Source organism: Lipotes vexillifer, unplaced genomic scaffold (genome assembly GCF_000442215.2).
Source record: "Lipotes vexillifer unplaced genomic scaffold, Lipotes_vexillifer_v1.1 scaffold209, whole genome shotgun sequence".
In the NCBI taxonomy this organism is placed as follows: domain Eukaryota; kingdom Metazoa; phylum Chordata; class Mammalia; order Artiodactyla; family Lipotidae; genus Lipotes; species Lipotes vexillifer.
This window is the reverse complement of record NW_006787556.1, coordinates 996,770-1,010,557: the sequence shown is the minus strand read 5'-3', so window position 1 is coordinate 1,010,557 and position 13,788 is coordinate 996,770. Positions and strand designations below refer to the sequence as shown.

At 56.2% G+C, this 13,788-nt stretch overlaps 1 protein-coding gene across 2 annotated transcripts in view; it reads left to right on the top strand.

Annotated features, from left to right (window-relative positions):
- Positions 1–3,664: 3,664 nt before the first annotated feature.
- RORC (RAR related orphan receptor C) overlaps positions 3,665–13,788 on the top strand; it is a 23,850-nt gene continuing 13,726 nt past the window's right edge. Inside the window, exons 1-2 of one of the 2 annotated variants that reach the window (XM_007460299.1) lie at positions 3,665–3,799; positions 6,067–6,096. In XM_007460299.1, coding sequence (XP_007460361.1) covers positions 3,760–3,799; positions 6,067–6,096 — 70 coding nt within the window. In that variant the 5' untranslated portion in view covers positions 3,665–3,759. The remainder of the gene's footprint in view (positions 3,800–6,066; positions 6,097–13,788) is intronic. The other variant, XM_007460300.1, reaches the window with a different exon arrangement.

Here is a 13,788-nt window from a genome sequence, read left to right as displayed (position 1 = left end):
GCGGCTGGGCCCGGGAGCCATGGCCGCTGAGCCTGCGTGTCCGGAGCCTGTGCTCCACAGTGGGAGAGGCCACAACAGCGAGAGGCCCGCGTACGGCAAAAAAAAAAAAAACCGACACAGGGATCAGACAATTTACAAAATGAATAAGTAAAATGTAGAAATGTTACCTGGTAATATGTTCTAGAGAAAAATAAAGCAGGAGAGAGATTAGGGAGTCAGACAAAGAGAAGAAAGGAAGATTGTAAGAATGGAAAGAGGGAGGGAGGGACCGAAACATTGCTTTTTAACCACAGTACTTTGTACCAGTAGGTTCTGTACCTTATTGTTATGCCAGTTAATCATTGCAACCACTCAGTAAGGCAGCTACTGTTACCATTTTATGGAGAAGATAGATCAGAGAGGTTAAGTAAACTTGCCTGAGGATCAGCCCTGACTGCAGGTAAGTTTTAGGACTGTGGCTCCATCCAGACCTCCTACCTCACCTGCCATTCAGAGGAGGCTCGCAAGGTGAGAATTCAAGTCCACTCCAGTCAGGAGCAGTTCACTCAGTATCCACAGCTGTGACTCTCCCCCTCCCCACCCCGTCACCCCCATGGGGACCACAATGTCCCTGGAGGAACTTCCAGGCTAAACTAAAGTCACAGAAGCATGCCCTGTGGCAAATAAGGTCGTAAGAACACCTCCTGTGTGCAGACTGCTCTGGCCTCAAAGCATGTTCACAGACACAAGTCTGGACAGATATTACTGTCCCCTTTTTAACAATGTGGTAATCGAGGACTAATAGTAGGCTACATTCTTACCCGTCTTTCGGCTCCAAAAATCAGAGCTCCTGCTTTTCAACCCTCCTTGCTACGTCCAAGTCTAAATGACCACAAATGTTAATTGACAGATGAGTGCTACAGGCAGGGTCACATGGGAAGTTCAGGGCCAGGAGCTGAGGTCAAACTCCCACTGGTCCCTCCACCCACAGTGGTCCTTGTAACGGGAAAGGGGAGGGGTGGTGACTGTGAAACCTACAGATGTTTACAGAGCCGGAGATGTCCTTTTTTTTAATGGCTGAGGGGACTGTGCCCCCTCCCTGAGTCCCTCCGGTGGGTTGAGGTCTCCCCCAGGCATGGACCTCTTAGGAAGGACACAAAGGAAGGTGTTCCTAATCACTGGATCAGGCCTCCCAGAGCGGGTGGCCCTCGAAGGATGGAGCTGAGGTGGTATGTGGCATGCAGGCTGCCCAGGCCCCACAAACTTTCCACCTTTACACCCCAGGCCCTCCCAGGAGGGGCAGGCTTGCACGAGCTTTAAGTGGTTTCTGTGGTCTAGGGGGTGGAAAGGAAGGGAAGAAGAAGCTGGTGACAGCTCCCCAGTTCCGAGCCACCACCACCACCCTCCACGCCCCCAGGCTGCTTGCCCCTGGCGTTCAGATTCCCCTGATAAGGGAACTTGGGCACGTGGTGGGTGAATTGATTCTGTGATCCCTATCAGCCTCTTCCTTGCATAAGAATGTGAGAATGTATTTGGGGAGGAAATAACCACTGCCCTGCTCTGAAAGGACTGATTCCTCCAGAAAAGCAGCTGTGATTAGAGCGGGAGGGAGGAAGTATAGGCATGAGGGAGGGACTTCCCAAAAGGATGATCAGGGAACCTACTTGCCCCAGGGAGAAAGAACACCAGCCATCCATGCTTAGGGTAAGGAAGGCATAGAGATACGAGAATGTCTGGGAAGCATGAGACTAGCTTAGGCCTAGAGGCCAGGACCCTGTCTTCCCAGCCACCAGTCATTTCCTCCCCACCTTACACAGTGGCACGATGTGGCATGGCTGAGAGAGGCAGCCAGACCTACCGTATCTGGGGTGGGCAGGGCTGCCTGGCACGATGCCAGGGCCAAGTGCCCATCCCCAGGTGCTCTGCACGGCCTCTACTCCATGCCCATGCTTGGTAGGTCAAGAAGGATCCTGAGGGACCCAGAGTCACAGAGGAAGAGAGGCTGAAAGAGGAGAAAATAGAAAGAGGGATGAGCTACCGAGGCACAGAAAACAGAAGAGCCATAGGCGTGGAGGGGTTGGCAGGCAGAGACCCAGAGAGAGGATACTGAGAGGAAGCAAAGCCAATCGTGGGCAGGGAAGGGGACAGCAGAGCAACACTGCCCCAGCACCCCCTGCACCCTGCCCCTCTGCCTCTTGCTGGCTCTACTTGTCTGCTGGGCACTGGCCTGGGTGGTGCTTTAGAGAGCTTTGCTTCTTACTCCAAGCTTGCCCAAGGGGCTGAGCCCCAAAACAGACCAACATCCTGTTCTGTGCAGAGAAGTATACACAGACGCGTGGGCCACGCATTTACCAAAAGGACACGGGGATAATCAGAGTCTCAGAGGAACAGACACACGCCCTCAGACTCTCGGTACAGGAAGGTCCCCAAAAGTTTCCACTCCACTCTTCCTCACTCCCTGCACCCTTGTCAACCACCCTGGGAGCTGGAAAGTCCTTTTCTACTTCTAACCTTTGTCCCGTAAGCTGCAGCCCTCCGGAGTCTCTGGGAGCTACCCAGGAACGGAGGTGTTGATGGTAGCGGAGCATGCGGTTCCAGTGTGGGGCACGAGTGCAGGATGGTGAGGTGGGAGGGAAGGTGAGGGAAGGGACAGCTGCCTGCCCTCTCCACGCCAGATGCCACGTGCACCACGCTGGGGGGAGTGGGCTGCAGTCACGAGGCTGAGGCGTGGCTGGCTCTTGCTCTGCTGTTTACCAGCTGGGAGTGAGAGCCGGAGGAGGTGCCAGGGAGCCTCCCCACTGCAGCCTGGCCTCTGGCCAGCCGGCCTGTTGGGTAAGCAGGAGAGCCAGGCCCAGCTAATCAAACTCTGGGCCGAGGCTGTGCAGGAGATTAGTGGCATCCGGGTCCCGCGGAAGCAGTATCCTGTACCTCTCCACAGAGCCCTTGCTCAGCGTGGGTCTGCCCAGTCTGCGGGGGTCTCCTTCCCGCAACTAGTGCAGCGCAACGTGGCTCCCCTCCTGTCCCATCACTCCTCTGCCTCAGCACGCTCCTCCAGGCCTGCCCACAGCCCCAGCAGACCAGGAGGATGTGGAGGCACCAGGGAGCCAGGGAATTCTAGGGAAGGGCAGCAAAGGGCAGCAAAGGGCAGAGGCTAAGCAAGCAGAGGCCTCAAGGAACCCAAGAACCATGGAGATGAGTCTGACCTCATCTGTAGAAGAGGCACCGTCCCCCGAATAAGCCATCCCATCGTCATCTCTCCCCTCCCCACTTCCCCTGTTCCTGTCACCTGTCTTGGTCAAGTAGAAAGCACATGATTCTAAAGTCACAAAGAGCTGGGTTCAAATCACAGCTCAGCCACTTATTGTCCTTGTGCAAGCCCTTGGGCAGCTCATGACTATCTTTGAGCATCACTTAGCTTATAAGCATCACATAGTTATCTGGAGCAACTATGCCGGCCTCATGGTAGATGTTGGGAGGACTGGAGAAAGTCACGGATTTACATAAAGTGACCGGCAAAGGGCCCAGCACACAGAAGGTGATCGATAAATGCTAGCCCCCTTCCCATCACCTACCCTGTTTCTCCTCAAGGCTCCAAACTCTGTTCCTCCCGTCTCTCCCCTTGTCCCCTCCTGATGCCAGGATGCTCTGCCAGCCACTCCTTTCCCCTGCCTGATGCTGGGCCAGGTGCTCCCTCCCTCCTCCCTCTTCCCTCCCCTGGGCCCTGCTCCCTGCCCTCCTGGGCAGCCAGGGCAGCAAGGACGGCACCAAGGGAGTTGCCCCATGGACAGGGCCCCACAGAGACACCACCGAGCCTCGCAGGGTAAGAGGCCCTACGGTCCTGCAGGCAGGTGGAAGGGGCTGCCAGGAGGTTTAGAGGAGAGGGAGAGATGGCAAGAGACAGGTCGGGAAGTGAGGAGGGAGGAGGGGCAAGCAAAGAGAGAAGGAGAGAAAGATGAGTCGGCAGGGGAAGGCAGGCCGGTGGGAAAGGACAGGTCTCCATAGAGACTGAAGGAGAAATGGGAGGAGGGGCTGGGGACCTGACAGAGGAGGAGAAACAGGAAGGGGAGAGACAGGAAGCACAGGGAGGGGAAAGAAGGGGAGAGCTGAAGAAGGAAGAGACGGGTGGGACGGGCGAGGAGAAGGGAGCAGAGTCAGGGAAGCTGGAGGGAGGAAGGGTCCACGTCCCAATTGTGAGCGCCCCCTGGGAGAAAAGGCAGACACTGCTCTTGTGGCTGGGACCCCAGGCAGCAGTGGGAGGCTGACCACTCCACCGTCTTCTGTTCATTCAGCAACGGAGGAAGCCGTCCTGCCTTTAGGGATGACAAAGGATCGGTGAAAAAGCAATAGAACCCTGTCCACCGCCCTTGCCCACCAGCCCAGCACATTCCTCCCCATTGGCCTCGGGGGATGGGGTCTCATTTCTGCAGAAAATATGGGGCACTCAGCCAGGGGCAGCGGGGGACGGAGAGTCAGGCGGTCCTTGGGCCCGCAGATGGTCTAACTCAGAGACTCTCTCTGCAGGACCCCAGGGCCATGTGCTAGGTCAGGGTGTGAGCGCTGAGGGGAAAAGCTGCAGGGCCACCTGGTGTAGGAAGAACTCCACTGCCGGGTCAAGCACGGGGACCACCCCTACCCCAGGCCTGCTCTGAGGCGCAAGGCTAGAGGCCAAAGAGACGGTGCCACGTCAGGGAAGAAGCTGGGTGGAGCCAGGCAGGATGGGTGGGGAGGCAGGAGGGGCCGGATGGAGCCACTCCCTCTCTGGGCAGTCCTCCCCCCCACCCCACCCCCAGCAGAACCCAGGCCTTCAAGTCCACTCGCCAGCCCCCGCCCAGCCCAGTAGAGGAAGCCTGCTTGTAAGAAGCATCTCCTGGGCAGAGGGACAGTGTGTGTGTGTGTGTGTGCGGGGGGCGGGGGGGGCGTTGAATGAAAGTGGGGTGGGGGGTGTCAAGGACTGGACAAGTAGAAGGAAAAAAACTACAGGAGAGCAGAGTCAGAGGTTAGGGAAACTATGAGAGGCATAAGGCAGACCTGCAGGGTTTTCTGAAATGAAAGAATGGCCCTGTGCTCTGTGAGAAGCCAATGTGTGGATGTAAGAAATGCACCAAGGCCTGGCAGGGGAAGCTTCTTCTCAGGGGCTCCCTTGGTAGGTGTTTAATAAAAGCTAACCATATGAATGAATGAATGACACGCTCCTCCCCACTCCAGCGATGCTCCAGCTAAGGCTTTCCCCTCAGCAGCTGCCCCTCTGGAGGTCTGTGCCTCCCTGCCCACCCCGCATCAACCCGCCTGTGTTCCCTACTGCCTGCCCTCCCCCTGGACCAGCCACACACAGCAGCGGGGTGGGGGGGATCCCGTCCTCTGCAGGCTGGTGAGCCAATGGAGCCAGAGCCTGCAGGAGGCATAGCAGGGGTCTGTGCTTGCAGCTCTCCCTTCCTCTTCCCCCTAACATCCTCACTCCCCTACCCTCAACCACCACACCTCTGGAATTCCCAGCTGCTCTCAGGCACAAATAAGCAACCAAGAGATTGAACTCAGGCTGGGCTGCAGAGTATTTATTGTGCACCTCTAAGGGGCAGGCACAACAGAATAACAAGATGAGCAAGGCAGACATGGTCCCTGCCTCCATGGGGCTCACTGTCTAGCAGGAAAGCCCCGTTTCACAGATTTCACAGTTATAGCAGTGAGATGATGTGGTGAGTACCAGGAACTCAAATGCTCGTGCTGAGTGTATAAGCACAAAGGCAGGAGGAGCTCTCCAAGGAAAAGACATAATCAGGAACCTGGGGGATGAAAAGTTATCTAGAATGAGGAGGGGCAAGGGAAGGGCATTCCAGGCAGAAGGAATAGTGTGGAGCGGTCCCAGAGTAGTCAGGAGCCTGGCACTTCTGAGGACTTGGAAGAGGCCTCGTGTGACTGTAGGGCAGAGAGTGAAGAGAAGGGTGCAGTGAAGGGTGGTCCTACCTTCTCAGATGGCAGGTTCTGCTGGGAAGGAATGAGGTGGGGATGAGGGCCTGGGCATTGGGAAGTGTCTCTCGGTCCTCCGTGGTCCTCAACCTTTGGCCCTGACCCCCTCTCTTCTCTTCACAGAGCTGCTGGCTGCAAAGAAGACCCACACCTGTGAGTAGAGAATTGGGGTAGGAACTGGTGCTGGGGCGTGGAGAGATGGCAAAGAATTCAGCAGGGGTTCCAGGGAGGTCCGTGTAAAAGAAAGGCACGTGCCTTGTGCAGAGGTGGAGCAGCTGGGCAGAGATGTCCGGGCCTGAAGGGAGGTGGTGCCTAGAAAAACGGGGGAGGTGGGGAGATGGGGAAAGGAGGGGCAGAGGTGAAGAAACTTCAAGACCAGGGCAATCGAAAGAGGTAAGAAAGAAGCCTGAAGGGTGAGAGGGAACATCGCAAAGAAACAAGGAGAGAACAGTGAAAGCGGGCCATGGTAGAAGGAGAGGAAGCTGCTGGACAGAGGCAAAGGAGACGCCAGGGGGTGGGGCAGATCGCCAGGCCGGTGGGGAGACGGGGAGGCAGGGTGGCCTCAGGGACCCCGGGAGCCTGCACCAGGCTTTGTGGAGGCAGAGCCAGGTTTGGTGTTCATCTCAGTGGTTAACACATCCCGAGGTGTGAACAAGCCTGGGGCCAGCCTGTGCAGGGGCTAGAGAGCAGGAAAGCCTTCGTCTCTGTAGGAAACACATAGATAGGAACACTCTGGGTCCTGGGGCCCTGGAAGACTGAGGCTACAGTATGTGAGAAAGGGGTTAGAGCTCAGGAAGGACTTCCCAATGGATACTAGCAAGTAACATCCTCTCTAGGGAACTCTCAGCACATCAGATCTATCCTCCTAGTTCATGGGAGAGGCTAGTCCCCCAGAAAATGCACCCACTGCACCTTGGTCTCAAAGCTCATGTCCCATCCACATGCCCTTACCAGCCTGAGGGCACTCTGAGGAAGGCCTTCTAAGCATCCTTGAATTGATGAGGACAACTCTGGGGTAGGAGAGGCCACCTGCATTTCTCTATGGCCCTCCTTTGGATTGCCTACCAGTTCCCCCTGAGAGCTCACTGCGACTCCTCCTGCTGTCAAAACTGCTAGAGCTCCCTGTTCCAAGCAGAGAGATCTCAGAGGGCAAAAGCATCACCCTCCTCCCTAAGCTGGTCACAGAGGGGCTGGGGGGCCACCGGGAGGCTACATCCTTCTGGTGGGGGGGTTGCTTTGCTCAGCACAATCCTGATCGGTGCCTCACCTGCCCCTAGCCACAGGGCCCCACGGAAATGCTGAGCAGGGCCCTGGGAGGAAAGCGGGTCAAGGAGTGACGTGGGGGAGGTGGGGGAGGTGAGGGCCAGGGACCATATGTGGGTGGGGGGAGATGGGGGACTTTCGGAGCATCTGGAGCTGGAAGAGGCTCAGCCCCATTCCTACCCTTAACCCCTTACCGCAGAAACCTCGGCCAGGACCACACCCCCTTACCCCTTCGCAACCCACCGGCCCCATGCAGCCACCCCCTCACCCCACCCCCACCGATGAGTGTCCTCCCCCAACCCACTGCCCAGCTCCTGAGAGCCCGAGGAAGGCCAGCGGGGAAAGGCTTGTGCCAGGCTGAGGAGTCATGGAGTCCCGGCAAGATCAGAGACCTCTTAGGAGTTTTGGCCCAGAGAATCCAGGAGAGATGAACACCTCCCCCGGGCCCAGAGGCTCTGAAAAATGGGCTCCAGAATTGAGACAGCCCCCCAAAGGGGGTCCGAGACAACCCCAAGGAGGGAGGAACCCAAGAGGGACCCCCCAGACCAAGAGGGGGCCTGATTACTAAGGGATCCTGAAGAGGGAACCCCGAGGCTGAGGTACCCCACGGAGCATATATGAGGCTCAGAGAGCCTCTGAAGTTGACTGGCTCCACAGAAGGACACCAAGGCCAAAAAACTCTACAGAGATTTGCACACCAGGAGACCCTCGTAAGCAGACCTGAACCAGAGAAAACTTCCCATTCCTCAAGTGGAATCTGGGGCCAAACTGCCTGATTTTGAATCCTGACTCCACCACTTTACTAGCTGTGTGACCTTGGGCAAGATACCTAACCCCTCTGTGTCTCATTTTCCTCATCTTTGAAATAGGTATAATGGTACCTACCACATAAAGTATTTTTTGAGGATTAGCTAATCCACATAAAACATTAAGAACCATTTCTGGCATATGGCTAAGCATTATCATCATCATCATCATCATCATCCGCATTCCAATTTCAGCAGTTTTGCTCCTGAGGAAATTTCTGATGGACTAACCCCTCCTACAGATAGTGGCATTTGTCTGATGATTATTACTGCTACTATTATCATTTATTCCCTAGCCCAGGGCATGCACCGTGTCTGTAGGGAGGGCGTGAGCATGGTAGGTGGTGGGGCAGCCTCCCAGACTGCATCTCACTGAGCTCTGCTCTTGGCAGTCCACAGGGTCGCAGGTGGCCCCAGGCAGACATTCTGTGACTTACCTCTAGAAATATCCCTGTCCCTGGAGTCACCTGGCAAAGAGGGTCAGGCTCTGGGATCCTCGGGGGGAGGGGGAATAGGGACCTGGCCCCAGGCTCGCGTGAGCTCCATTCCGGCTCCCCAGCCAAAACTACCCTGGCGGGTGGAAACAGCTTTTACCGCGTGTGTCTTTCGCCTGTGGTTTTGGAATTTTCCAACGCCCCCTGCGATTGGCTGCCCCGCCCCTCACACTCTGCCCCAGGCCCAGATTGGCCACATGGGGCACCTGTCAACCCAACCACTACACCCCAGAGGGGTGGGGGGGGTGGAGCTGGGGGGGGTGTCAGTCGGCCACCTGTGGGGTGCAGATCTTAAACCCCCTGCCCAGCAGCATTGGGGGAGAGCTAGGTGCAGAGCCGCGGCCCACAGCCCCACTGCCATCTGCGCCCCATCCCTGGAACACCCCTGCTGAGAAGGACAGGGAGCCCAGGCGGCAAAGCCCACGACTCAGTCATGAGAAGTAAGTGAATGGGCCACCCGGGAGAGGGGAAGCCTGGGGCCCTCTGGAAAGGACGGGCACCTTGGGAACAGTGTGAGCAGAGCTGAGTGCTCTTCCCTGGCAGGGGGTGTCCCGGTCAAGGCCAAGGTCTGTTGGGAGATGGGTGGAATAGTCGGGGAGTCTGGCTCCCTGAGCAGTTCTCTTAGAGCAGCCACAGTAAAGGGACTATTGAGGAACTCCTGTGTCACGGGCTCTGAAAAGGATCTCCAAGAGTATCCGAGGTACCCTGCCCCTCGTCTTACAAAAAGAGACTGAGACCCAGAGAGGCCCAGTGCTTTACCCCAGATCACACAGCTGTAGTACGTGGAGGTTGGTAATTAAAAGGCAGCCTGAACTCACTCCCCTGGCTCCCATTGCAGTGTTTCCCTCCGTGCCTCCAAACTGCCTGAGAGTACGGTGAGAAAAGAGTCCAAAGGAGTTGCTGTACCCTGAAGCGGTGGGACAGTGAGGGTAAAGCCAGGTCAGCAGGCAGAGGAGGTCAGAACCCCAGCATCCATGCCTGTCCATCACGCTCTGCCCAATGCAGGAACATGATGACCAAGTGGAATCCAGCCAGGGTGCTGTGTGTGTGTGTGTGTGTGTGTGTGTGTGTGTGTGTGTGTGTGTGTGAGAGAGAGAGAGAGAGAGAGAGAGACCCCCACCCCCACCCCAGGTTCAGATGCCTGTTTGATGAGTAGGATCACACAGTGGAGATGGGGGCAAAAAGCCCTCAGCTTCACCCGTTTCCTGGCCCAGAGCCATGGGCCAACAGCTGGTGGGCAGATGTCTGGGGTCCCTGTGCCATCTAGCAGAACAGGGGTGGGCAACTCACCCTTGTAAGGGAAGCCAGAGGACCTCTCAGAGCACAGGGCGAAGGAGGAAAAGAGAAGTCCCATGCCCCTGTGGCCTGAGGCCTGAGGTACCCCCAGCCTCAACCTGGCGTCTTCCCACAACCCACAAAAGAGAGGCCATATTAGATCCTGGAAAGACCCGTGGGCTGAGTCTAAAGACCATGTTCTGGTGCCACCTCTCACAGACCAGCCTTGTAGCCTTAGGCAAGTCACTGGGCCCTTGTCTCCTTAAAACAAGTAAGCTGAATTTTAAAACAAAACCAACTTTGGGGAAGCGCCCAGTTCTGAGGGCCCAGGACCAAGGAGAGAGCGCTGGTCTCTGAGTTAAGCACCTCCAAGGGTAGTGGAGGAAACTCAGCTCTCCCAGAGGGTACACAGAGAGGCGGCCAAAAGGAAAGAACTTGATTTCCCCGTTTGGGACAGAGACTCCAGTGCATGTGTATGAGCTGGGGCAGGTCAGGAGGGGTGAGGAGAAGCACCAGAATCTTCCACAAGAAGAAGGGCCTCTTGGGGCTTCAGTTTCCCTTCTAGCTTCTTCCCATTAACAGCAAAGGTTAGCAAACCGGTCTTCCCAGAAATGGTCTCAAATTAGCAAATCCACCCTGGGAAGCAATGATCAGATGCGCTTCAGAGCCTGGCAGGAGGGCAGGAGTCCCTGGGACTAGACGGGGGAGACACTTGGTCAGCTCTACATGATATCCCCCTGGGCAGTAGGCAAGAAAGGGGTCTCCTCCAATCTGGGGGTTGGTACCACTGATCCTTCTCACTGGGACATCCCTGGGTATCTCATAGCCCCAGATTATCTGACTGCCCTGACCCCCTAGTGAGTACCAGCCATCACCATGTTCTCTGACCTTAGCTGGGGAACGCAGAGCACTGGGGTCTTGGGACTGCGACACACCCAAAGACGCAAGGGCCAGACACACAAGGAGCAGAAATAGATCAAGAAATAAAAGAGAGATGCAGAGGCCAAACTCAAATGACGAAAGATCTATGAAACACATGGGGAGAGAGTGATGTCCAGATAGAGATATAACTGGAGAAATGCCAGGAGAGTCAAAACATTGCGGTGTCTAGCCTGAGACAGAACTGGAGTGCAAAGATGGAAGGGCACACAGACGCAGGGAGAGACAGAGAGGAAAGAAAGCTGGCAGGAGAGGGGAGACACTGAGTATTGATCGGGTCTAGGAAGGCAGAAAGTGGGAGGCATGGGATTTATAGAAGTTCTGAAAGAATGATACAGGCTCTCTGCCATGGCAACCTGCTGGTCAGTAGAGAGGAAATGTCCATTAGCCAGAAAGACTCCCCAGCCAGCCAGAGGGAGGGTGGCCCCATCAGCTCACTCTGGGGCGCGGCCGGTGTGGAGCCAAGAGACATGAGGCCCCGGCATTTGGCCTGGATGGGGAGGTGGGAGGACGAGGGGTACGAGGTTGCATGCCTGTCTTTGCTGTGCCCTGACCTATCTCCAGTCTGGTCATGATAATGAGGAGCCGTGGGCCAGAAAGAAGTCCAAGTTCCCGGGTGCCACAGACCTCAGCCTGAGAGCCCGGGGCCATCTGAGGACTTTACAAAGGGCCCCCTCCTTCCTCGCATCACTGTTGCACCTTCGCCTTTTCCCCTCTTCCCATTCCTAACGGGACTCCCAAACACCCCCAGCCCAAGGCCCTAGATGTTGGGAGCATCCCAGCCCGTCCCACCACAATGAAATGTGGGTGTTGGTGCGGCTGCCCCTCCCAGGAGCTCCCTCCTCCTCCCCTGCCCCCAGGCCACTGCCTCAAACAGGGAATGGGGATTTTCCCATGTTAAGAGCTCTCCAAGAAAGGCAGCCCTGGGGTCTCCTTCCCTCCTCCAGTGACTAGTCCTTTCTGAGATCTCATCTCCGCTCCTTCTGCTGCTGCAATGCTGCCCCTCCCTGGGACTCTGGGCTCAGGAAGGATGGAGATGTCTATCTGGGAGGAGGGACGGCAACAGGGCAGGGCCTCGGGGCCAGAGCCAGGGTCCTCCTGGGTCCACTGGTGTCTGCACCAGCAGAGGCACTCTGGAGAGGAGATGCAGCCCGGAGGCTGGGAAGGCCACTGATTGTGGCGTCTGGGCTCCCACCCCTCACAGCTTCCTCCTGGTGATTCATGCCCTCCCCCCAGCCACTGGTTGTTTTCACTCGGTTTTTTTGTTTCCCCTCCTTTCTCCTGTCCCAGACTGCGGGGGTGGCAGGGCACCAAGGGGGGGTTTCAGGTGGCTGGCTGTCTTTCGTGGCTTTACAAAACCCCAGACTCTCCCTCGCCCACCTGAGTTTTAGCTTCACTACTTTCTCAGCCTGGGATCTGGGTGTATCAGCAGAAAATTCTCACCATGGGCAGGGAGGAGCGTTCACCAGGTACAACTGCTTGTCTCCTGACCCCCAACCCAACCCTCCCCCTCCTGCTCTTTGTGGCGGAGCCCACCGCCGTGGTTTCCAGCTTTGCAGAAGCTGTGGGAACTGAGAGCTGAGAAAGGAGGGAAGCTGGTGACAGGCTGGGGTACACAGGGGTTCCCTAGCCGGAGCTGTGGTCTCCGTGGGAGGAGAGGGACTAGTTTGGGCTGTGGGGTGAGGGGGCCCTAAGCTAAGAAAAGAGATGCATTCCTCTTACTCACTCACTCATTCGTTCCTGCAGAGAGACCTACCGAGATGTGTGAAAGCCAGTCCACACCCCAAGGGAGCTGTGGTCTCCTGAGGAGTCCCAAGTCAGGAGCTCTGGTGGGATGGGCGAGCCATGCCTCCTTGGCCTTAGAAGCCAAGGGTAAAAGCAGGAGGGGGCTGGCACCACAGAAGGTGTGGGACAGAGGGAATAATGTCTCTCTGGATCTTTAGACTGGACATGAATCTTGGCTTTAGTTCCATGGGTGTCCTCCCTGAATTCCGTTCCTAGCCCACCCCTTCACTTCACACTTTCCCCTGCAGCCGGTTACCTTGTCCCCCATCCCATTCTGCCCAGTGCATTTGGGCGTCTCATCCTTATAGAGTATATGGCTCAATGGTTGGGGACACTGACTCTCAGGTTACAGAGACCTGGGTTCACATGCCAGATCTGCCACTTCTGGCTGTGTAACCTTAGTCAAGCCGCTTACTCTCCCCTGGACTCAGTTTTCTCATTTGTAAAATGGGGACAATACAAATAGTACCTACTTCACAGGATTGCTGTGATCATTAAATGAAAAATGTATGTAACGCCTGGCACAGAATAAGAATTCAGCCAGTGCCAATGTCTATCTTTATTACTTGTCTGCCTTAATCGATGTCCATTGGAGAAAAGGAGAGAGAAAGAGACAAGAGGAAAAGCCTAGCTTTAGACTGATGGGACACCAGGAGAAGATGAGGACCCCAGATAATTTGGGTCCTCTGGCTGCATCCTTTCTCTACCAGAGCTGGGGGGTGGTTCCGGGGTTTGAGGGGAGAGATCCCCCTGGGTTGCAGCCCCTCCTTTGCTCCCACCACTTCCTCTCTGCGGTGTAGGGCACCTGGACAGGGCCCAGGGCTGGCTTCCTAAGGTGGCACAGGGCCAGGCTCTGGATGCATTCAAAGAGCCCTATCAATGAATCTCGCAGCTGTGAGAAAGGTGAGATTAGAGGAGGCTGGAGGGAGGGGGGACAGACTACTTTGTCTCTACCATATTTCCCCACATAGGAGGTGCTCAGAGGAAGCTCCCTGGGGATCCTTTAATCCCCAAAGCAGTCCAGAAGAGATTCATTTTCTTTACCTAGTACCATGTCAGAATAAAGTTTTAGAGGTCACACTGGATGACAGGGAAGATACAAGAATGAGCTGGGGAAGAGACCACCAACCCCACCCTTATGCCCCAGAAAGAGGCATAAACAGGAAGAGGGACTAAATTCTTGCTACTCAGAAAGGTAGGGTGAGGACCAGCAAGTTTGGGCACCAACCAAGAGCTTGTTCAAATGGGAGAGCTTGGACCCCCCTCAGACCTGCCGTGTAGGG